Here is a 20,726-nt window from a genome sequence, read left to right on the forward strand (position 1 = left end):
CTTTTTAAAAAAGAAATTGAACAGTCCTAGTACATGATCAAAACCTCTGGTTCTCTTCTGTTTTAACATTGGTAATCTTCCTGTCTATTTCTTGTTATAAAAAACAAACAAACTACAATTTAACAATGATCACTACAGATTTTTGGGATTCCCCCCTCCCCCATTATTCAATCCAGCATCATGTCTCCACACTCAATCTCAGCAGTGTCTACTCAGTTTAAAGAAGCATAAGTCACCAGTGAGATCTGGAGGGTTTATTTTTTGTACATCATATACATTTTATAATAAAGTTAATATCAATTGCATATGGGTTTGCTTCAGTCTGGTTCAAAATTCTGCATATAAACACATTATGAATCCTGCTTAATAAACAGTCACCACTTTTTGTTTAAATAATCTTCACCTTAGATAAGTGAAAAGATTGAAGTGGGGCACCATGGCTATCCATGTGTCTGAAACTATCCACAGGAGAGAGTAAAGGGGACAGGATGCTGTTTTAAAAACAGAACATGCAACGGATGTATTATTAAGAAGTCTAGAATGGTATGCTATTGATTCCTAGCCAAACAGCCTTTCTTCAGGTGGCTTGAACATTTTCATAGGTCTATAGGAAAAGGACTGAAATCGGGTACAGATGTTAACTGTAGTTTGCCACCAGTCATTTCTTCTTATGAAAGATGCTCATGGATGCTGCTCTGGAAGTGCTCCATGAGTCTCCAGGTGATCCCAAGTGAAGCAGCCATGCACAGGAAGAGAGCCAGAGCACTTCTAAAGCAGCTATAGGAGGCAAGAAGGAGGCATGGATCCTTTAAGGATTCCAAGAGAAATAATCTACCTGTCTTCCTGTAAATATATCTGTACAGCAAAGGACAAAATGCATGCAAGAACATCTGTTCAAGTGTACAGGAAAATAGGCAAAAATGGCAAGTTTCCCTAAAATATGCTGCTTTTAGATCTACATCACCAAAGAAATTATCTCATGCATTACTACATGAGAAAGTCTTGGCTCTTAATTCCCTGCTTAGAGATTTCGTGTACACGTGTTGGGATAAAGTGGTACTTTTAAATGGTTAAGTGATATTACTTAACATTACCAGCAATATATGCCTTCCTCTATGGCAAGCTAACTAGCAGTAAAAAGAATGTTCAAGACCCTCTCTATACCTGTTCTTTATTCTCAGGGAGTTTCCATAAGAATAATACCAAAAAGGTAATGTATCAATTCACCTTATTATGATCAATGCAACATTCTGACAATGTATATCTTTATAGGTATACTCCAAGCCTAGACAGATAGATAATTAATTCTTTGCTTATCAGTCACACATAGTTTTTGGTACCTCTTAAAGATAGCTTGGCTAATTTAAAAAAAACAAAATTTGAGAGCTAAGAAACAAATTCAAATTATAAAATGATTATTAGGTGGAGAAATTCTAAAGCAAGTTATACATGGCCTAATATATAATGCAAATATATCAGAACATCCTTAATGACTGCAATGAGAAGAATTGTAGATAATAAAAAAAAAGGTAGCAAGGCAAAGTAATACAGCATTCATCACTTTTTAGGTTGCAATCAGTTTTAAGGTGCAGGAACCTTTTATCATTGACTTTTGGATCTGACAAAAAAAAAAATCTTACTACAACTCCCAGCTGTGTAGAGATGATCAGAAAACCTGGCTGCCATCCACTGAAATTCTTAATATTCTTATAATCCTCTGTGAAGTTTTAAAATAAAATTATTTCAAGAGCCAGAACATCTTAAAAGTAGAAAATTCACAGGATGCCAGGATTGATTCTTGACACCTCAGTCTCTGAAGATAACATGCTGTTGTTTTAACTTCTTTCAACCTAAAGTGATGAAGAGGGAGATTGTTGATTTCATAGCTTTTTGTGCCAGTTTCTGAATTATCCTGTTTGTCATTACCCTTAATAGATAATGGACACAACACAATTCCACCAAATAGCTCCTTTAAATATATGCCTTCAACCAAATACAATAAATTCTACTAATAGAAATTGACTGCGCAATGAAATCCTGAACGATTCAGTATTTACCATTTGCTGGCCAGGAATAGGCAAGCTTTTGAGTTTATCCTCTTCCCTCTTTAATTTCTCATTTAATCCCTGGCCATCTCTCAATAGACTGCATTTCTTCAACTACTTTTTGAGTACCTCGATTTAGAACTATTAAATGATGCCGACAAAGTCTAACTGCTGTTTCTAAAGTTTGTCAGAATCCATTAACTGAGCAGCTTGAAAAATAAGAGTATTATTCCTAGGACATAATCTGCACCTCTTTTGAAACAATGTTTCATATTGGATATTGGACCAATATCTAACATTTCATTGAGCGGAAGTCCAGGCACTGCACAAAAATAGTTTTAAAATGATTACACTTTTTGAGGTTCTTTGTTAACTTTTCCCTGGTCTCATAAATAGAAAAGTTGCTAAAACCTGTTTGTAACACAAACACCACTCCTTTGTTACGTTGAACAATTTCATTCATCGGAATATTGATCTTCCAAGCTAACCTTCCCCAATTTGATTTCGCTAGATGTACTGAGATTTCAGCTTCCCTCATCTTCCAGACAGTGTGGTCTGAATTGAGGAAAACTGAGAGTCTATAAGGAGGAGTTTCATCATAAAATGGTGAAAACTGCACCTAGTATAAAGTGGTTCAATTGGAATACTGTTAGAAATGATAGTGTACTTATGATTTTTACTATTGTGGAAAAAGGAATGAACTAATTGTCCACAGCAAATGATGGACTTAAATGATATTAAGGATTAGTAGCTATCAGTATAGTACAAATATTGAGCAAAAGTTTAAAAAATATCAGGAACTTCAATGTGGCTGGCTACTAATAAGTGTTCTCTCCCCTGAAATAATGCTGAATTTCTTCTTTTAAACTTTCAACACATTGTTGAATTCTGAAAAATCTTCTCAACATCAAATATGCTTTTTGAGATTCCAATTAATTTTAAGAGATTCCAACACTTACAGTGGACTTGTACATGCAAGTAAGAACCATGACATCACATGTTGATGTGGAAATGTGAAATATGCATTGTAGATCTAACAACATACACACACGCACAAATATATACCCTTCATAACACCTGACAATCACCTCAGACTTTATGCGCTTTTCAATGAAATCAAGTGTACATGTTGATCTGGAAGCCACCATCAAACTGGGATGTCCATGTAAGAAATCAGCCCTTACCATTTTCCTGAAGTACTCTAGCAATTGGAAACATAAAGTGTTCCTCAAAGAAAGAGACTGTGGGAATATTAAGAGAAAGTGCTGAGAAGAGGCAACTCTTATCCAAAAATGACTCAGGGAATAATGCAGTAAACTTCTTTGTATTTCTCAAGTGTCTGAAATGTTTCTGGAAATAAGGTTTCAATATGGCTACAGTCAGTACAATACAACCAAAGTAAAAAAACCTCATTTCACTTTCCCCACATTGTGAACCCAATAAAAGCATGGCATATCCAGTTTTCAAAATGTAAGGATTCCCTGAATGAAGTTCCAGCAGCTTAGGAATCTAAAATTACTTAATGGAGAAATCCACAGATTTTTCTCTCTTTCTCTCTCTTTCATACAAAATTAACAATAAACCAAATAAAAATGTGTATTTCTTAAAAGCTCCCTTCCCTTCAAATGCTGGTTTTCTCATCACACTCTAAAGCACACACAAAAAATTGATGTTTCCAACAGAAAAAATGCCACAGCCCTAAGAAATGCTGAGATGCAATGAAGGGAAGATGAAACTTGAAATTAAATGAAGCAGGTCAGGGAAACTGTGGATTTCAGTAGATGAAATGGATCTGTTCCGCAGTTTAGCCAAACTGGAAAAAGAAATTCCCAGGTCCAGAAGCTGAAAGACATAGATGTACAGATTAGCAAATTAGGAAGCAAACCATCAAAGCAATTGGTACAATATTGAGATCTTTTAAATAAAGTCAGATTCTGTAGCCCACTCAGAAAAAGCATGAAATATAACATAAAATTTATCACTATTATGAGAACAGATGCGTTTTTGGAATGACTGGCAAGGAGAGGAAGTAAGGTTTCTTAGCAAATCAAACCTTGATTAAACAAACAAATCCACAACTGATATTGAGCATATAAAGCCCCTAATCTCTTGGTCTTCTGCAAAGGGGTCAAACTTGGCTCTGTGGTCTTGCAGGAGGGCCCATGAGATGGTCCACTCCCCACCTTGTCAGAACCAGTGTTAAATGATCATTTTAGGATTTTTATCCATTTGATGTTTAATTGTCATTAGTCTATAATTTAACAAATTTAAATCCTAAATTAATGCTGGTTTTTATATGTTGTTTTATTTATCGATATTACATTGCACAGCAATAGGAGTAGCACTTAGACCGGGTATCGGCAACGTGCGGTTCTTGAGCTGCATGCGGCTCTTTCGTCCTCCTGCTGTGGCTCCGTCGACTGGCTGCCCCCCCCGCCCTCCCCTCCCAGTCACTCCTCGCGTGATTTGAGAAGGTAAGGGCGACAGCAGGGATGGAGTCTCGCTCCATACTCCAAAGCGGGAGGGAAGTGCCCCTGTACTTGCCTCTCATCTCGTGGGTGCGTCTTCTGGCACTTCTTGGTGCTGCGTGTACACCTCGGTCGCTCGGGGAGATGATCTCCACGTGACTTGATCTCTGCTCTGAGACACGCCTGGCCCGGCTGCAGCTGACGCGCTGCGTGATAATGGGCGCCGCCTCCATGGCCTGCTCACTGCTTTCGCTGCACCTTGCGCAGCACATTTAAATTTAGCACGTGGAAAATCAGCTGCAGCCGGGCCGGGCGTGTCTCAGAGCGGAGATCAAGTCGCGCGTCTCCCCGAGCAAACAAGGTGCACGCAGCATCCAGAAGAAGCGCCAGCGAGATGAGAGGCAAGTACAGGGGTGCTTCCCTCCTGCTCTGGAATATGGAGCGAGTCTTCATCCCCACTGTTGTCCTTACCTTCTCAGGCCACATGAGGAGTGACTGGGAGGGGAGGGCAAGGGGCAGGGAGGGCAGCCAGCCAACAGGGAGGTACAGCAGGGGGACGAAAGAGTTTTGTTTATCTGGGAATCTGAAATGACTTTTGATTTAAATTATATGGTAAAAAGCACCCAAAGAAGAAGAACGAACATCAGCAAAAAAACAAAACAAAACCCAACCCTTGCCTGTTTTGGGAAATGGTTCAAAGGGAGCACACACACATGAAAACGGGGAGAAGAGAGAGATGAGAGAGAGAATAGGGGAGAAAAAGAAAGAGAGAGAAATGAGAAAATGATGGAGGGAGAGAATGAGAGAGGAAAAAGAGAAACCAATGAGAGAGAAGGGAGAGAGAAATGATCTGGAGGGAGGAAATGAGGGAGAGAGAGAGAAAGGAAGGAAGGAAGGAAGGAAGGAAGGAAGGAGAGAGAGAGAGAGGAAAAAAGAAAAACAGAAGGGGGGGGAGAGAGAGACCCATTTCCCAGAGAAAAGACCCAGAGCCACAAAACCTGGGTAGGTGTGGCTGGGGCAGGTCATGTGATTGGATGGGAGTGACGTTGAGTTGGCCATGCCCAGCCAGGTTTTGTGACTTCCAGTGTTTCCTTTTCTGTGGTAAATGGGTCCAAATGGCTCTTTTGAGTGTTTAAGGTTGCAGACCCGACTTAGACTTATATACCACTTCACAGTGCTTTATAGCCCTCTCTAAGCTGTTTACAGCCACTGTATTGCCCCCCAACAATCTATTCAGAGCCCAACTTGGAGAGAGATGGGTATTGAGAAATATAAAATATCAATCAATACATAAAAAACATAAGCTTTGGGCACAGCAGACAAAGCCCTAAAGCATATTTCTTGGCACCTTTAGAGGGAACTAAGATAAGGAGAGTGAAATATTTTATGGTCCCCTGCTGGAACTATATTTTGAATGAATGAAACAGCCTCCACTGAATTCCTGAGACCAGAACTTAATAGGTTCCCCCGTTGTCCCAAAAATGAAGGCTCAACAGACACTGCCTCAATTGACACCTACAGACATTCAAAAACAGGACCTCCTCCTTTTCAATATACATATGATGTGTGAAAGATGACCCACCTTCAAAACTAAAACTTCCAGGTGTTCCAAAGAAAGCTTTGAAGATATTATTAGCATCAAAATCTATTGAGAAGTATAGGTGAAGAAAAGAAAAAAGCAGGTAAGAAGGAATTCTTGTTTAAATTTACATTTACAGTCATAAAAGTTCTGAAAAGCTTCTATATTATTTTGCAGCATTAATTTTCTTTTTTCTCATGTTTGCCTTGTCATCAATCTCCAAATCTTTTGATTATGCTATTAAATATTAAATGAATAATCAAATTCCATTTTATAAAACTTTCATCAGAAAAAATGTAGAACACTTCTCTCAAAATTTTGAGTATATCTCATTTCCCCCAAAATAAGACATCCCCTGATAAAAAGCCAATCGGGCTTTTGAGCACATGGCAATAAGGACAAGTGCTTATTTCAGGGTTCAAAAAAATATAAGACAGGGTCTTATTTTCGGGGAAACACAGTATATATGTTGACCTTCCTTGTTCCCATTCCATAACTATGCATCTATGCACTTTAGAAAGGATCACTAATGCAAAGCCCTCTTTAGCACTTACCTCCCATATTCATGCCATCTTCCTCTAGATCCTGGCCACTGTCATAGCGGGCCTTTTTCTTTGGATCAGAGAGAATGGTAAAGGCTTCACCAACTTCTTTGAATTTCTTTTCTTCCTCTTTTTGGATTTCAGCACTTGCTCCACTATGCCGATCTGCAAGAAAAATTAAGATGTGAGATTGATGGATGAGACAATGAGAGAGACAGAAAAAAAGCCTAACTGCAATGAGAAAGAATACAGTAATTGGTTCTAATAAACAGTTGAAAAAAGAGCTGTTTATCAAAGTGATACAAATTTAGTACGAAAAGAAGTTTAATTTACTAGTTTATTAATTAAGTACTGAAGCAGATTTATGTTACTAGATTTTTCTCCTGCCTTTCTATTTAACTAATTACTCAGGGAAAATACGGCCTTTTCTGAATCACCTTTCATATGGATCTGAACATCCAAACAGGTTTGCAATGGAAATGATGGTTCTTCAAGTACACTTTAAGCTATTTAGAACTTTAAAGATTAATACCAACGAATCAAATTGTTTCCTACAAAGCAATTGGTAATTAGTGTCAATATTTTAGGGCAGACAACATATGATCTGAAAATTATTGCATTTTCTAATCTGTGTAGATTCCAGTTAATTCCAACAAATATGACATTTTCTAATGTTCTCTAGCAGAAGATGTCAGCTCTCTATTGTACCTTGGAAACAACAAAGATAAGTGGGATACAGTTGTATGGTGAGAATTGTAACAATTCTTCAGTGTTCTAAATGAAGAACTTGGAGAGAATGAAAAAAAACCTGTTCCATTATCAACAACAACAAAAAAAAATCAGGGGAATTGCAACTAGAAAGAAAGATCCCCTCCCCTCCAAAATCCCTAAGTAACAGGAACTAAGAATGATCTATGGATTTTGAGAGATTAATGTATGCACTTGTACTGAACTCACCCACAAACCCTCTAGAACAGCTTTAGTTTGCATATATCCACTCCCAAGTTTCAATCTCCCATTTTTCCTTTTATTTTACCCTTACTGTGTTTGCTTTTCATGGCCAATGAATATAAACAATTTTCCAATTAGTTAATGAGCAACAGCAGCAATAAAACAGTGGAGAATTTGGTGTTGGTGGCAAGATTCCACGGCTACAAGAGGAAAGTGGATAATTCCAGGTGCTGAGTGGAAACTGAAAACCTCAATCTCGTAGCTTCAAAGAACATACTGAAAACTGCCTTCACAGCATAAGTGACAGGGCAGTGCATGGTAGAATCTTATAGCTATTTTTCTTCAAAGCCAGATGGAGGAGAGAAAAAAAAGAGGAGAAAAGCCTATTAGCTACATAGCATTTTTGCTCTTTTTTCACTGTATCACATCATTTAGCAACTAAATTTCAGCCCTATTATCTTTCATAATGTTATTCCATAACTGAAACTTGCTCACTTTTTTATACATTGATAGGAGCCTTTGATCCTCTGATGAGGCAAATGTTTTTTGGCAGAAGCCATACTGATTTAGTCTCAGCAATGATTGTTTTCCTTTTTAACAATTCTATTGGCAATATCATTTTCTACTCTGGAGCAAGTCAAGATCAAGATCAGGAAGCATACCTGACACCTATACACATAATCCTTGAGTTACTAATATAATAGAGCCTGCCAATTACATTCGTAACCTGAGGTTTTGTTAATTGGCTCATGTTAAATGAAAATGATCCCTCCCTGCTTTATCCAATACATTTGTTAATCGAATGCACAGGTCATTAACTGCACATGAGGTATCTCAGGGTACCTTAGGGAGGATCTAGTGCTTCCAACCACCCAAGGCCTCTCCTGACCCACTGAGATATCTCATGTTTCTCCCCCCGTCTCCCCTGCTGTGTCTGACTGGCACTTGGCCTGTGGAGAATCACTTACCTTTTGAAGATCTTGATGATCAAGCCTCTCCAGCCCCTCCGCTGTGGTTTGTTTCGCTGTTCCTGGGTGCTCCAAAACTGGAGCGGTGAAAGCCGAGGCAGAGTGGAACCAGTCCACCTTGCTCAGCTTGGCTGACTCATCGAGGCTGCCTGCGCAGGACACCCTGTCCGCTTTTGGAGTGCCAGGCAGCCTCGGTGAATTTGAAGGAACCTTGAAAAAAGGGGAGGGAGGCCTGCGGGGACACAATCTCATGCCCCTGAAGGCTTCCATCCTCTTTGCAAAAAAGCTTTTGGCGTGAAGAGAGAAGGCTGCCTGTGCAGGCCTCTGTTCTTCATGTGAAAAGCTTTGTGGAAAGAGGGCAGAAACCTTTGGGAGCACGACTTTGCATCCCTGCAGGCTTCCATCCCCTTTGCTGAAGGCTTTTATCACAGAGAACGGAGGCCTGCAGGGGAGCTATCTTGCACGCTTCTGTTCTCCACATCAAAGGTCTTTTGCAAAGAGGACAGTAGGTGTATAAGAAGAAGGCTGCTTTTCTGCAACATGGCCCTGACTCTGCAGATCTTTGAAAGGTAAGTGAACGATTGGTGACAGGATGGGGGGGGGGAATAGGTAAGGGGAATGTTGCAGCATCTCTGTGGTCAGTCATAAGGCTGAATGACTGTTGTGGTGCTGCAATATTCGTAAATTTGGTACTGTATCATAAGTATTTTGGGGGGGGGGGTTGTAACTTTGAACCATCACTAAGTGAACTGTCGTAACTTGAGGATTACCTGTAGTTTCCTAGATCCTTTGGAACTTTTATAACTTTTTGGTCTAAAAGTTTATTCTAGTATTATATTTTTGTGAAAATATTAGGAATTTTGTATTTGACTTCTTTAAACGTGCTTCGATAAATGCCATGCAATAATAAGAGGATGGTGTGAAACTATGTGTTTTACAGTGTATTGTACATAACTGTGTTGAGAGAATTGTAGAGGATGACAATGGAGCAATTATTCCATTTTAAATAGAGCTGTAAAAATTGAAATTGCATCATGCCACTTTCTAAACAAGAAAAGAAAAACAATCTTCTTCAGTACTTTAGAATATTCTCCTCTTGCTCCTATTGAAGGGACTCGTGGCTGAGCACCCTTGGTTCCAGAGAAGTTGGAACTCCACAACTTAGTCAGAAGGAAAACAAAAAGGAGTCCTCAAGTCACTTCTGTCTTCTTGATCTTTACTGAAAATGTAGAAATATCAAACTGGCTGGTGAAAAAAAAAACCAATGCACCTCTTCGAATATTACCATTTACCAGTTAAGCTCCTATCACAATGATAATCACAATTCTTGTAACGGCTCAAAAGTCCAGCAATGTTGTCTTCTGAGACATCTACATTCTCACCCCACCTTTGTTCACCCAATCAAAACTTGGGCAAGGTTAAAAAAGGGGAGAGGCCCTTAGTAAGAAAGCTTACATTAGCAAATATATTCCTTTTGTGACATTCTAGTTGCCTCAGTTGAAGAATCTCTGAAGAGTTAACAGTGGAACTGGGGCAATAGGTCTTGTGTTGTTGTTTTTTTACCTGGATGATGCATTAGGGCCCGTTTCCGGTATGCTTTTTTAATTTCATCTTCAGAAGCATTCTTATCCACACCCAGGATTTTGTAATAATCTTTCCTTTTACTCTTTTTCAATTCCATCTGTGCATTCTTGAGTAGCTGTTTGTGTTCTATAATATATCAGAAGGAAAAGTTTTTAGCTACAAGAATAAATTACACAATGAATGCAATTCTTCTCCAAGCAGGCTAAATAAGGGGAAATTCAGAACTAATAAAGTACATTTTGATGCAATATACAATAGATAAGATTTGCTGTCGTTAGATAGGACAATGGCTCCCAAATTAGTTTATTTTTAAAAGTGGATAAATTCATTGCAGATAGAGCTATCAACAGCTGTTTGTCTGGGATCTAACCACATACTATTATAATCTCCTGTTTGTCTATTTGTAATCTTTAATTGACTGAAATCGTGCATCATAGGGCAATCATTTTAGAATCATTTTAGAATCAACACACCTCAAATGGGTTAACTTAAAGAATGTGTCCAAAACCTGGGATCTATAATTCCAGTAAAACTGAAACTTGGCTGCCAGAGTCATGTGATCATCATTGGGGAAACTGGCAGAAAGTTGGAAATCCCAGGCTGCCAAGTAGGTTAAGTGGCTGCTGCTGGATGGGGGAGTGATTGAGGGAGTCCATAGGAATGGTGTGTGTGTGTGTGTGTGTGTGTGTGTGTGTGTGTGTGTGTGAGAGAGAGAGAGAGAGGTTGTGAGGGAACATGAGTGCAGACGGGTGCTGTGGCAAGGGTTAGGAAAGGTGCATGGGGGTGTGAGACAGTATGAGGAAGGCATGGAAAGGGTCAGGGAGGTTGTGCACGGAAGTGGGCAAGTAGTAAGTATCTCTGAAAGGATGACTCAATAGATCTAGTATGTCTTAAATTATACCAATGAGATATAATTGCTATGATCCAGGTTCTAGAATGGCCCTAGCCATGGAGGTCTGTGCAATTGCTCTCATTCAGACAAACCTACCTCATAGGGCTGTTGCTGGGGAAAAAACAGGAGTGAGCACTATGCACGCTGCCTTGAGCTCTTGAGTGAAAAAGTGTGATATAAATAAAATAAAACCGTTTGAAAATAATAGTTAAGATCGGTTTTTGGCAATTCTGAACTAGTGTCCCTATCATCCCTAGCTGCTGTAAAAGAAGTTGTAGCCTAGATTATCTAATAAATATTAGAAAAGGCCAGTCAAGTCCAGAAGCAAATGCTCTATGTTTACCTTTAGTTTTCTCTGTCTGGTAAACCTTTTCATAATCTCTCACAGCATCTTCATACTGCTCTGTGTCCATGTAACTAGGCAGAAGTATAATTAACCTTATAAATCTCAAAACAAGCTACAAATTACATCAAATTAAGTGAGAAAAAAAATCAGAAAATGATTTGAGCTAAAGGGAAGGAGAAACTACTCCTAACCCGTTTTTCAGCTATGAGCAATATCTAAGTGCCTAACAAGTCAGGGAGGAAGTATTGTATAGAAAAGTGATTTACAGAAAATCAAATTTGATATGATGAGCAACATGACCTGATTTCTAGATCACCTGAATCAATAGAGTACTGCAACTGAATCTAGCAGAAATTCATGGAATTGTTTTTGATCTGGTGCATTTTAACACTAATTACCTTAAAGGCTTGGGATGAAATCTGAAGTGAGCAGAAACAAGAATATAATCCTAAACTTCTCAAATGTAAATACAAGGGAGCAGAAGTACATGGAGAAATTTTTCAAAAAGGAAAACATTTGGTTTTTATAGTTTAGCAACTGCCTCATTTAGCAACCACTTGCAATTATAAAGATCCTGCCCTATCCCATTCCATTAGTGTTGAAAGGTGACATTATAGGGGGCTCTTTTCATGTCCTCCTTTTCATGTACCCACCAAAGTGGTATCTAATTACCTATTCGCAATTACTCATTTTCAAACTGCTAGGTTGGCAGGAGCTGGAGCGAATGAAGGGTGCTCCCCCCACTACACAGCAACACTTGGGTCTCGAACACAGGCTTGCTAATTGTCAACCTAGCATCCTAACTATGTGAGCCATCATGCTCTACAATCCTCATATTTATGATCTCGGCAGGCCTGCATAACAAAGGAAAGCTGAACATTAAGCATTGCTTAATGACCAAATTGTTGGCCCCAGTTGAGTTTGCTAAATAAGGACTACCTTGATATTCTTCCCAATTCAATCAATTCACTCAGCTAATATTAGATATCAGGACACCCTAATTCAAAAGATGAGCTGTATCTTAACTACTTCTTAGATTATTAGACCAGTCTTTCCTAGCATTATTTGGAATTGTTCTTTCTAATGATAAATCTTCCTGCCACTATTTTTTGTTCAGTCTAAAATATTTTTTTAAAATTACTAAATCAGGTATTCCCCTGCCCTCCAAATTTAGATGCCCATTCTTACCACTGTGCTCTTCTTAAATAGGCCTTGATGTATGTGTCGTCCAGTTTGATAGCACTTGTACAGTCTCCTATTGCTTCGCATAGTTTTCCAAGCTGGAAGGCAAACATAAAGATTAAGAACTAAACCCTTTGGCATTATTTTTAGTCACTAAGAGCAGAAAGCAGTACATCTCAACTTCAATCTTTATTTGCTTTGACAGGTTTCCAAGCAAGTTTAGATTTTTGATCCCTTATCATATATTCTATTTAATACTATATTACTACTACTACTACTACTACTACTACTACTACTACTAAAGATTTAATCTTCAATTCGATTCATAGTCTGCAACTGGTAAAAACTTAACAATTCAAGTTAATTCTAACCAAGGACTTAAGAGCTGTTAAGGTAATGTCTGAGTATATAGGCAATTCTGAGTAAGATGGTTTTTTGCAAAGTCAAAATATTCAGGTCTGATAAGTTCAAATTTTCCATGTATCTAGGCAACCCTTTGGGTATTGCTCCAAGGCCTCCTATTACTATTGGTTCAATCATTGATTTCTTCCTCCGTAGTTGCTCACATTCAATTTGCAGATCAAGGTATTTTTTTTCTTCAATTCGTGCATCATCTGGTATTGCCATAACAATGAACCAGATTTTTTTCTTTTCCACAGTAGTGATATCAGGTATGTTGTGGGCCAGATGTCTGTCTGTTTGGATTCAAAAGTCCCACAAGATTTTGACCTGTTCATTTTCAAGATCTTTGTCAATTTGGTCTTCCCAGTAATTTTTGCAGCATTCAAACTCAAACTTCTGGCAAAGCTTCGAATGTATTATTTTGGCAACTCGATTATGATATTGTAGATAATCAGTTTGTGAGATTTTGCTGCAGCCACTGATAAGCAACATTTGCTGTTGTCACTGACATGTTGAGTTTTTGCTTTCATGGAATTGGTCTGCAGAGCTTGTTCTTGGGCAGCCAAAACGAAGCCTTGTTTTTTTCTTCGGCACCCCTGATGTCAACCATCTCCATGTTAGCTTTGTATCAACCTTTCCTTCAATGTCCTTCAGGTATTGACTGTGCTTCTTTTCCAGTTAGAAACTCGATGCTCAAATTGTTTCCTTTAGATATTCTGCTTTCAATCGTTGTTTTCAAAAGGTTTCCCTTGTTTGCCTCTTTCAGCAGAGGCTCTTTTGTTTTTTTAATGTAGTCATTTAAGCCATGTTTTTCCTTTTCCAGTTGGTTTCACCTGTAAAAGTTCTCTGCTACCCTGAAATCTAAGCAAGTACAATAGATCAATATCACTTTTGGGGATGCAGAAAATGGTGCATTATCATTAGTTTTCTTGTCTTTCAATCCAAGTTATCAAGTTCTAGCTGAGTCCAATCAATTATTCCAGTTGAGTACTGTATTACAGGCATTGTCCAGGTGTTAATTGCCTTTATATTTTCTCCACTTACCTTTGATCTCATATTTCTTTTGTTTATGTGAACATTTTCCACTCTAGTCACTTTTACAGTGCTTTCAACCTGTTTTATCCACTTTGCATTCCCATTCATTGTACTTCTTGTTGTTTTTCCACAAGTTCTTCCAAAATATCAGGGTATTTTCTTTGTTCCGTTTTTCTCTTGTGGTAGCACCATGTCCACTTTCAAGGGTCTTATAGAAATTATGCTGGTTCACTTGAAACTTTGACTTTTGTTAAAACTGCATTATTCAGTTATCATATCGCTTTATTTTCTCTGCAATAACTACAACTTTTTGTTCCAGCTCTTCAACCACAGCTGCAATTTCCTTATTTTCCAAGGCCTTATTTGTGCAAGTCATATCTTGTTGTGAGGCTAATTCTGTTTTTTCTTTTGTTCTTCAGGTTTTCCTGCCTCAAATTCTTCAAATTACTTAAATCCAATCAATTTCTCTTTATTTTTAATTCCAGAAGGATTTTCCACTTTGGCTTTCCCTTCTTAATTGCTATATTGTTTCCAATTTTCAAGCCTAATTCTTCAGTAGTAACATACTACTGCTGCATATATTAGCTAGTGTGTTTGATCTAATGTTACTGTTGGAATAGTCTGCACAGCTTCATTCCCATTCTTCAATAATTTAGCCAAACTTCTCTTACTAACTTGATTCAGTTTTGGTAATCAAATTCTTTCCATGTTTTCTATCTGAGTCTTAATTTTCTCAGCTAGTTCAGCTCTGGCTGTTGGTTTTTCAAGAACTAATCCAGCTCTTGCTTCTTGTTCCTTATCTAGTTCTCTGATTTCTTTCCTTTTGTCCACTTATTGTTCCACATCTAAATTATCTCTATTATCAGTTACACTTGAGCCTTGATCTTGTGCTGTTGTTGTTGTTATTATTATCAATTCAATTCACAGTCTGGGATTGGTAAATGAATTAGACTTTTTTCTTTTCTACAATAGTGGTGTCAGGCGTGTTATGGGCCAGATTTCAACAGCTATAATATTTTTCCTGCTGTTCCCAGTGCTGCAGAAATGAACAACTAAATGCGTTAATTACTTGATAATTTTTGGAAGCTTTAAAATGCAAGAGGCAAAAAAAGATAATGTCCTCTAATTATGCTTAGTGGTTTTCTTTCTAACCTTGGGTATTTGTAGAATGATTCTTTGGTTTTATTCTTATTTCATCAGTTCTGTTAATCTTCATAATTTTTTTTCAGGTTTTTAGAAATACTGCTTACTTAATTCAAAAAGAATACATTGTGCTACTCAGTTTCAGCATCACACAACAACAGCTGAATTAAAAATTAAAGAGACCCTATCTCCACCCTCCACATTTATTAGTAATCAAATTGATTTTGAGACAAACCCAAATCATTCAGGTACAGTACTTGTACATCTAGAGATCATCTAGAACAAATGCTACTTGCACCACTACGGTTCAACTCTTTGACATACAATAAGATTTGTAAGGATTTAAATAAACAAGCAAACAAACATAGAGGCATTGGTATTCTGAACAATTTCTCATCTTTGTTATTTCAGGTTTCAGTGGTGAGAAGACTTCTTCCAATCTGGCCTTCATAATCTTTTACAATTGAAGGTTAAAAGATTCTTCAAGCCCTTTTCTATTACATATTGCAATAAGGAGACAGATTTGAGGTAACGTCTCCCACATTTAAACTGTGTTAGAAGGCTTCAGAGAGATACCTGATCTAAACAAAAAAGACTCTACTTGGGCACTTACTTTGGAATTAACAGTTCCACGATTGCAGTAGAGTTTGGCATTGGTTTTCCTGTTGTTTGGATCTATTGCTAGAGCCTCTGTATAAAGTGTGAAGGCCAGCTTATAATTCCCTTCCTTGAAAGCCTTGTTACCTTCATCTTTCTTTGCTTTCAGTGCTTTGGCATTCTGAAGGAAGAAGTGGGTCAAAAGATAATGAAAGTCTTTGAGTAATTAAAAAACCTTGTGCTATCTTAGCAAATCTTTGTTGGCTAACTCGCACAAAGATTTCTATTAAAGAATTACCCATTTCCCAATCTCAAGATCTAGCAAATGGAGAGAAGTGTTTTGGGCACATCTCAATACATTGCCAAAGTTGCGCAGAAGCAACTTTGAAGAAGCAATTATAATAATGTTTGGAAGGAAAGAGATTATTATGCAGATGATAGGATTTCTTCTTCTCTACTCAGTTTGAAAATACTCAATTTAGCACCTGCTTTAATAATGCAATAGCAAAAGCAGATTTCTAGCTGCTACCTACCATCATCTATTTTGAACATTGCATGAAGTTTAGCATTTCCAAAATAATTCCTGGGACCTCTTTGAAAAAATTCGAGTAAGTCAAGAGTTGAACCTCTGCATCTTTGAAGTATTTATTTAAAACATTTTTAGCAACTCCAGGATGCTGTAACTAGTAGCATCCTTCACCATTGGACATTGGGATTGTGTATCAGCAAGATTTAGAAAGCCGTACCCCCACCCAAGCCTGTCAGAAAGCCCATACATCTCCCCAGCATTTCTTTTGATGCTTACACGGCAGGCAAGGCAGGCTTTATCATGGTCAGGAGCCATTTTTAATGCCTGGACGAAGAACTGCACAGCCTTCTCGATGCAGTCCTCATAGTAAAGGCAAAGTCCTCGGACATAGAGAGCATCAGCATTTGTTGCATCTATTCGCAAGATGTCACTAAATACAGAACGCAGGAGCAGGGAAAAAAAAATCACAGGACAGAAACAGTACATTCTTACTCTCAAACCAAGACACCAATATTGTAAAGAACTTGTAGCATAACAATATGTGAGTACTTCAAATCAATACATGATGCCTCACTTCTGCAGTTTCCAGACAAAGACAGCATGCTTTCTAGTTGTTCACTGTATTTCCTTTTCTCTAATTCCTGACACTGGCTTTTTTCCCCTTTTATTCTAGTGGACCATTTCCATTTCCATTCCAGCTCCCTTCTGTCAATTTCAAAACAATTATACCCATGAGTATTTTTATTTATAATCACATTTGTATAGTTGCCCATCTCACATTATGACTTTGGTTTGGTGTACATAATAATTTTTTGAAAGCTCCTATTACATTGTATTTTTTTTTCTGCCAGGACCTTTGTGGACACAAAGATACCTCTTTAGAACTATACATGCTTTAGTTAATTATGCACACTGGTAGGGGAATTTTAGCTTCCCAGTTGTTCATTTTTCACTAAACACCAATTTATCCAATTTGCTGTAAATTCTGAAACTGATGCAGAATAGAATGATTAGAATAGTGAGCTTGTTCAGGCAGGATTGAAGCTGTCCTCATCCTGTCTTTGTGAGTCTTCCGTTAGTTCAGCTTAACAGGAAAGGGAAGAGTGCTATGCCAAAGTTAGCTATGACTCACTCTCTCTTTTTCTGTGATTGTGCACCTCCGAACAAGAAGTGAATTAGGGCTTTTTGGATAAAAATTTGGTGGGTCATGCAGAATGTTTTGAGGAAAAAAATTCAATTTTCTCCACAGTTGTTTTTATTGGGTATAGTTAAGGGTTTTACACGGGGTGAAATAAAACTGATATTGTATATGATAACAGCAGCAAGATTGTTGATAGGTAAATATTGGAAGAATGAAGCTTTGCCCACTATCGAAGAATGGACTTTGAAGATGGCTAGTTTTGCAGAGATGGCGAAGATTTCAGCATATTTAAAAGACTGTCCACAAGAGACTTATGAATGGGAATGGAAAAGGTGGATAGAATATGTTCAGAACAAATACCAAACTAGAAAGTATCAAATAGCTTTTATTTGAAAATAATGTATTAGAAATATTTTAATGTAAAGAGACAAAGAGGAAAAATTATACAGGGGGAGGGATGGGTTCAAGCTTATATATCAGTGTTATTAGTTATGAGTACATAATAGGGAAGTCTGGGGGGGGAGGGTTAGGGAGGGTTAGGGAGGATGGGAAGTTTGGGGAGGGAGGTGGGGGGGTGAAAAAAGGGGTGAAAATGTAATTGTAAAACTTTTGCATTAAAAAAAAAAAAGAAGTGAATTTATTTCTCAGCACCTTTAACCATATCCTTGTTGATTCTCCTCAAATTACTTGAGGACCTTTCCATTAGTTGATTTGATTTCCATTCCTCATTTCTCTCCTTTCCCAACCTTTTCTTTTCATAATACATTCCAGTTAGTAGTTTTAAAAACTCTGGTTTTTGCAAAAATGAAAAAAACCAAAAGCACACAAACATATATTCCACTGTAATTTAGAGAAATAAAAACTGTTTTGGATGCACTGCATCTTCTCAATACTAGATAATACAAAAGCAGAGCTCTAGTCTTTTGGTTAGAATCAGGAATATGAGTTATTGCCCTCAGTGTTAACTACATTATTATTTATACATATAGGCTTTCCCATCAAACCTGTTATAGTTCTTACCTTATAACAGACTGGGCTTCAGAATAGCGACCTAGCAAAGCTAAACATTCTGCTTTGAGGATTTTGAACCGGTGACAGGCAGGGGCAAATTCTAGAGCACGATCCATACAAAAGACAACCTAGAGAATAGACACAAAAGAGAGAGAAAAAAATACAGAAAACAAAAACTCAAGATATTGGTTTGGAGGCAACCCTAGGCCTGCTGAAGATAGGCATGCATCTTGAATAATCTGTAATAGTTGGGAGTTCTGCTCTGAAACAAAATTCAGGATAGGCAAACATTAGTATCTTTTCCATTTAACTCATAATTTACAAAGCATATGGATAATGTATGTATCTCTCAGCAGCTTTTGTTCTTAATAGCTAAATAAGAGTCAATATGTTTAGAGGCAGCATATCCACACTACTGGTTACTATGGACAATACTGACAAGGGAGGAACATATCACCATAAATCTGAAATCTGATTTATTTCATAGATTATAAAATAAGTACACTTATAGATCTGCATAAAGGGTCTTTTGGACAGGATCCATATCTCTTGCAAGTTAGCCTAAGGCTTTGAAATGGTACTAATTTTCAAATACCAAAGCTTAGCCTCTCCCAAAAGTCTTATGAACCTTTTTATGAGGGTATGTAGAGAAGTTTAAAAAGCACAAATACCCCTCCCCCTCAAGTAACTAAACTGCTACTAGTCCCTGGTTAAGGCCATTCACATGTAATACTTGATATCAAACTTTTCTACCTAGGAGTGGAAAATCTACCCCCAAAAAACAGGTAAGGTGAGGCTTTTCTGCAGGTCTGAACTACAGAATTTTCCTGTAGAAAATTACATGAATGAAGCCTTTCCAGTATTCAACAATAACTTTCCATCTATAAATTATTCTTGGAAGAACATAAGAATATCTTTATTTTGTAAGTGATGCTTGGTTGAAAATATGCATGTAGTCATTCCCAGAAGTACTAGCAGATAAAGCACATGGTCTTTATTCAATAAAATTATTGGGTGAAACTTGTTCTGGGAGCAAAATAAACCTAAACCCAAATATGCCACAATCACAAAATGGGAGAGGGGGATTGTGATTGTAAAAATGCAAAACATTTTTGGACAGTAGATGATAGTAGATACATCTTTGCTATTTAGAAGTTCTTCTTTGGGAATGTTTCTCTTGGCGTGTGTGTGTGTGGGGGGAATAAGAAAAAAAATGTAAGCTATAGATTACTATCAACTTCCACACTCCTCACCTAGGCCACTTTCAATTTTTAAACTAGATGCCTTTGCCCAGGGGTGAAATTTACTTACCTTTGCTACCGGTTTGGAAATGTGAGCTTGCATGAGCTTCCTCCACGCATGTGCAGAGCCTTCTGCGCATGGGCAGAGGGTCAAAAGCAGGACGCAGACAGAGTCTCCCACCGCCGGCACTACCGGTTCGCCTGAGCCGGATAGAACCGGCTGAATTTCACCACTGCCTTTGCCCCAACTTCTATGTGACCAGGGCAGATATGACTTAAGAATACACCAGTATCCGTTCTGCATACTTCTGTATTCTGGGGTAAGAGCTTTTCTAAATAGGGGATGGTATCTTCTCCACAATTTCCAAAGAAGTAATGAGTGCTAGAAAAAAATTCTTTAAAGTATGGACTGAGTCTGCATAAATCCACTAGTTTATCTGTCACAGCTTCTCTGTGTTCCTGGGACAAGCCTGCTCACTGCCTCAGCCCTGGTTCGTATTTATGACCTTTGCTATGTCCTAAGGTTCGGTAATTACCTTTTATGACCATCTAACAAGCAAAGACAATGGGGAGACCAGAATCATTAACAACCGGGTTACTAACTTATCAACTACAGTAATTCATTTAACAACTGCAGCAAGAAAGATCATAAAATGGGGCAAAACTCACTTAACAAATGTCTCACTTAACAACAGAAATTTTTGGGCTTCATTGTGGTTGTAAGTCGAGGACTACCTATAGTTTATTTTTCTGCTACAAGTTTCAGTTTAAAAACATTTAAGGATGGAAAAAATGGGAAGACATACACAAAGGCAGCCATCAACTTTATATTCATCTGAAAATATTAACTCCTGTGATCTTAAAAATGAAAATGTAGGAAAAGTGTGTCATTTTTCTGAATGTTTATTAAGTGCCCTGTGATTGAAGAAATATTGCTAAATACTGCATTAGAAACTCAAGAAAATGATAAAATAAAAGTGGCTTCAATGAAGCAGCAGCTACTATGACAAATGATGAACCCAAATTTCAGGCTTCAATAAGTATTCTCATGGTCTCTCAGTTAGCTGCAT

The 20,726-nt window shown here is 37.8% G+C and overlaps 1 protein-coding gene across 2 annotated transcripts in view; it reads right to left on the reverse strand.

Moving 5' to 3' along the window:
• Window positions 1-239: 239 nt before the first annotated feature.
• The window catches only part of DNAJC7 (DnaJ heat shock protein family (Hsp40) member C7), a 37,485-nt gene continuing 16,998 nt past the window's right edge, over window positions 240-20,726 (reverse strand). Inside the window, exons 6-14 of one of the 2 annotated variants that reach the window (XM_034415947.3) lie at window positions 18,425-18,543; window positions 16,540-16,693; window positions 15,751-15,915; window positions 12,564-12,655; window positions 11,373-11,446; window positions 10,117-10,263; window positions 6,647-6,799; window positions 6,096-6,158; window positions 240-3,887 (exon numbers count right to left, since the gene is read on the reverse strand). In XM_034415947.3, the coding sequence (XP_034271838.1) occupies window positions 3,850-3,887; window positions 6,096-6,158; window positions 6,647-6,799; window positions 10,117-10,263; window positions 11,373-11,446; window positions 12,564-12,655; window positions 15,751-15,915; window positions 16,540-16,693; window positions 18,425-18,543 (1,005 nt within the window). In that variant the 3' untranslated portion in view covers window positions 240-3,849. The remainder of the gene's footprint in view (window positions 3,888-6,095; window positions 6,159-6,646; window positions 6,800-10,116; window positions 10,264-11,372; window positions 11,447-12,563; window positions 12,656-15,750; window positions 15,916-16,539; window positions 16,694-18,424; window positions 18,544-20,726) is intronic. The other variant, XM_034415948.3, reaches the window with a different exon arrangement.

The sequence above is a fragment of the Pantherophis guttatus genome, chromosome 4 (genome assembly GCF_059756535.1).
Source record: "Pantherophis guttatus breed Tessera chromosome 4, ASM5975653v1, whole genome shotgun sequence".
In the NCBI taxonomy this organism is placed as follows: Eukaryota; Metazoa; Chordata; class Lepidosauria; order Squamata; family Colubridae; genus Pantherophis; species Pantherophis guttatus.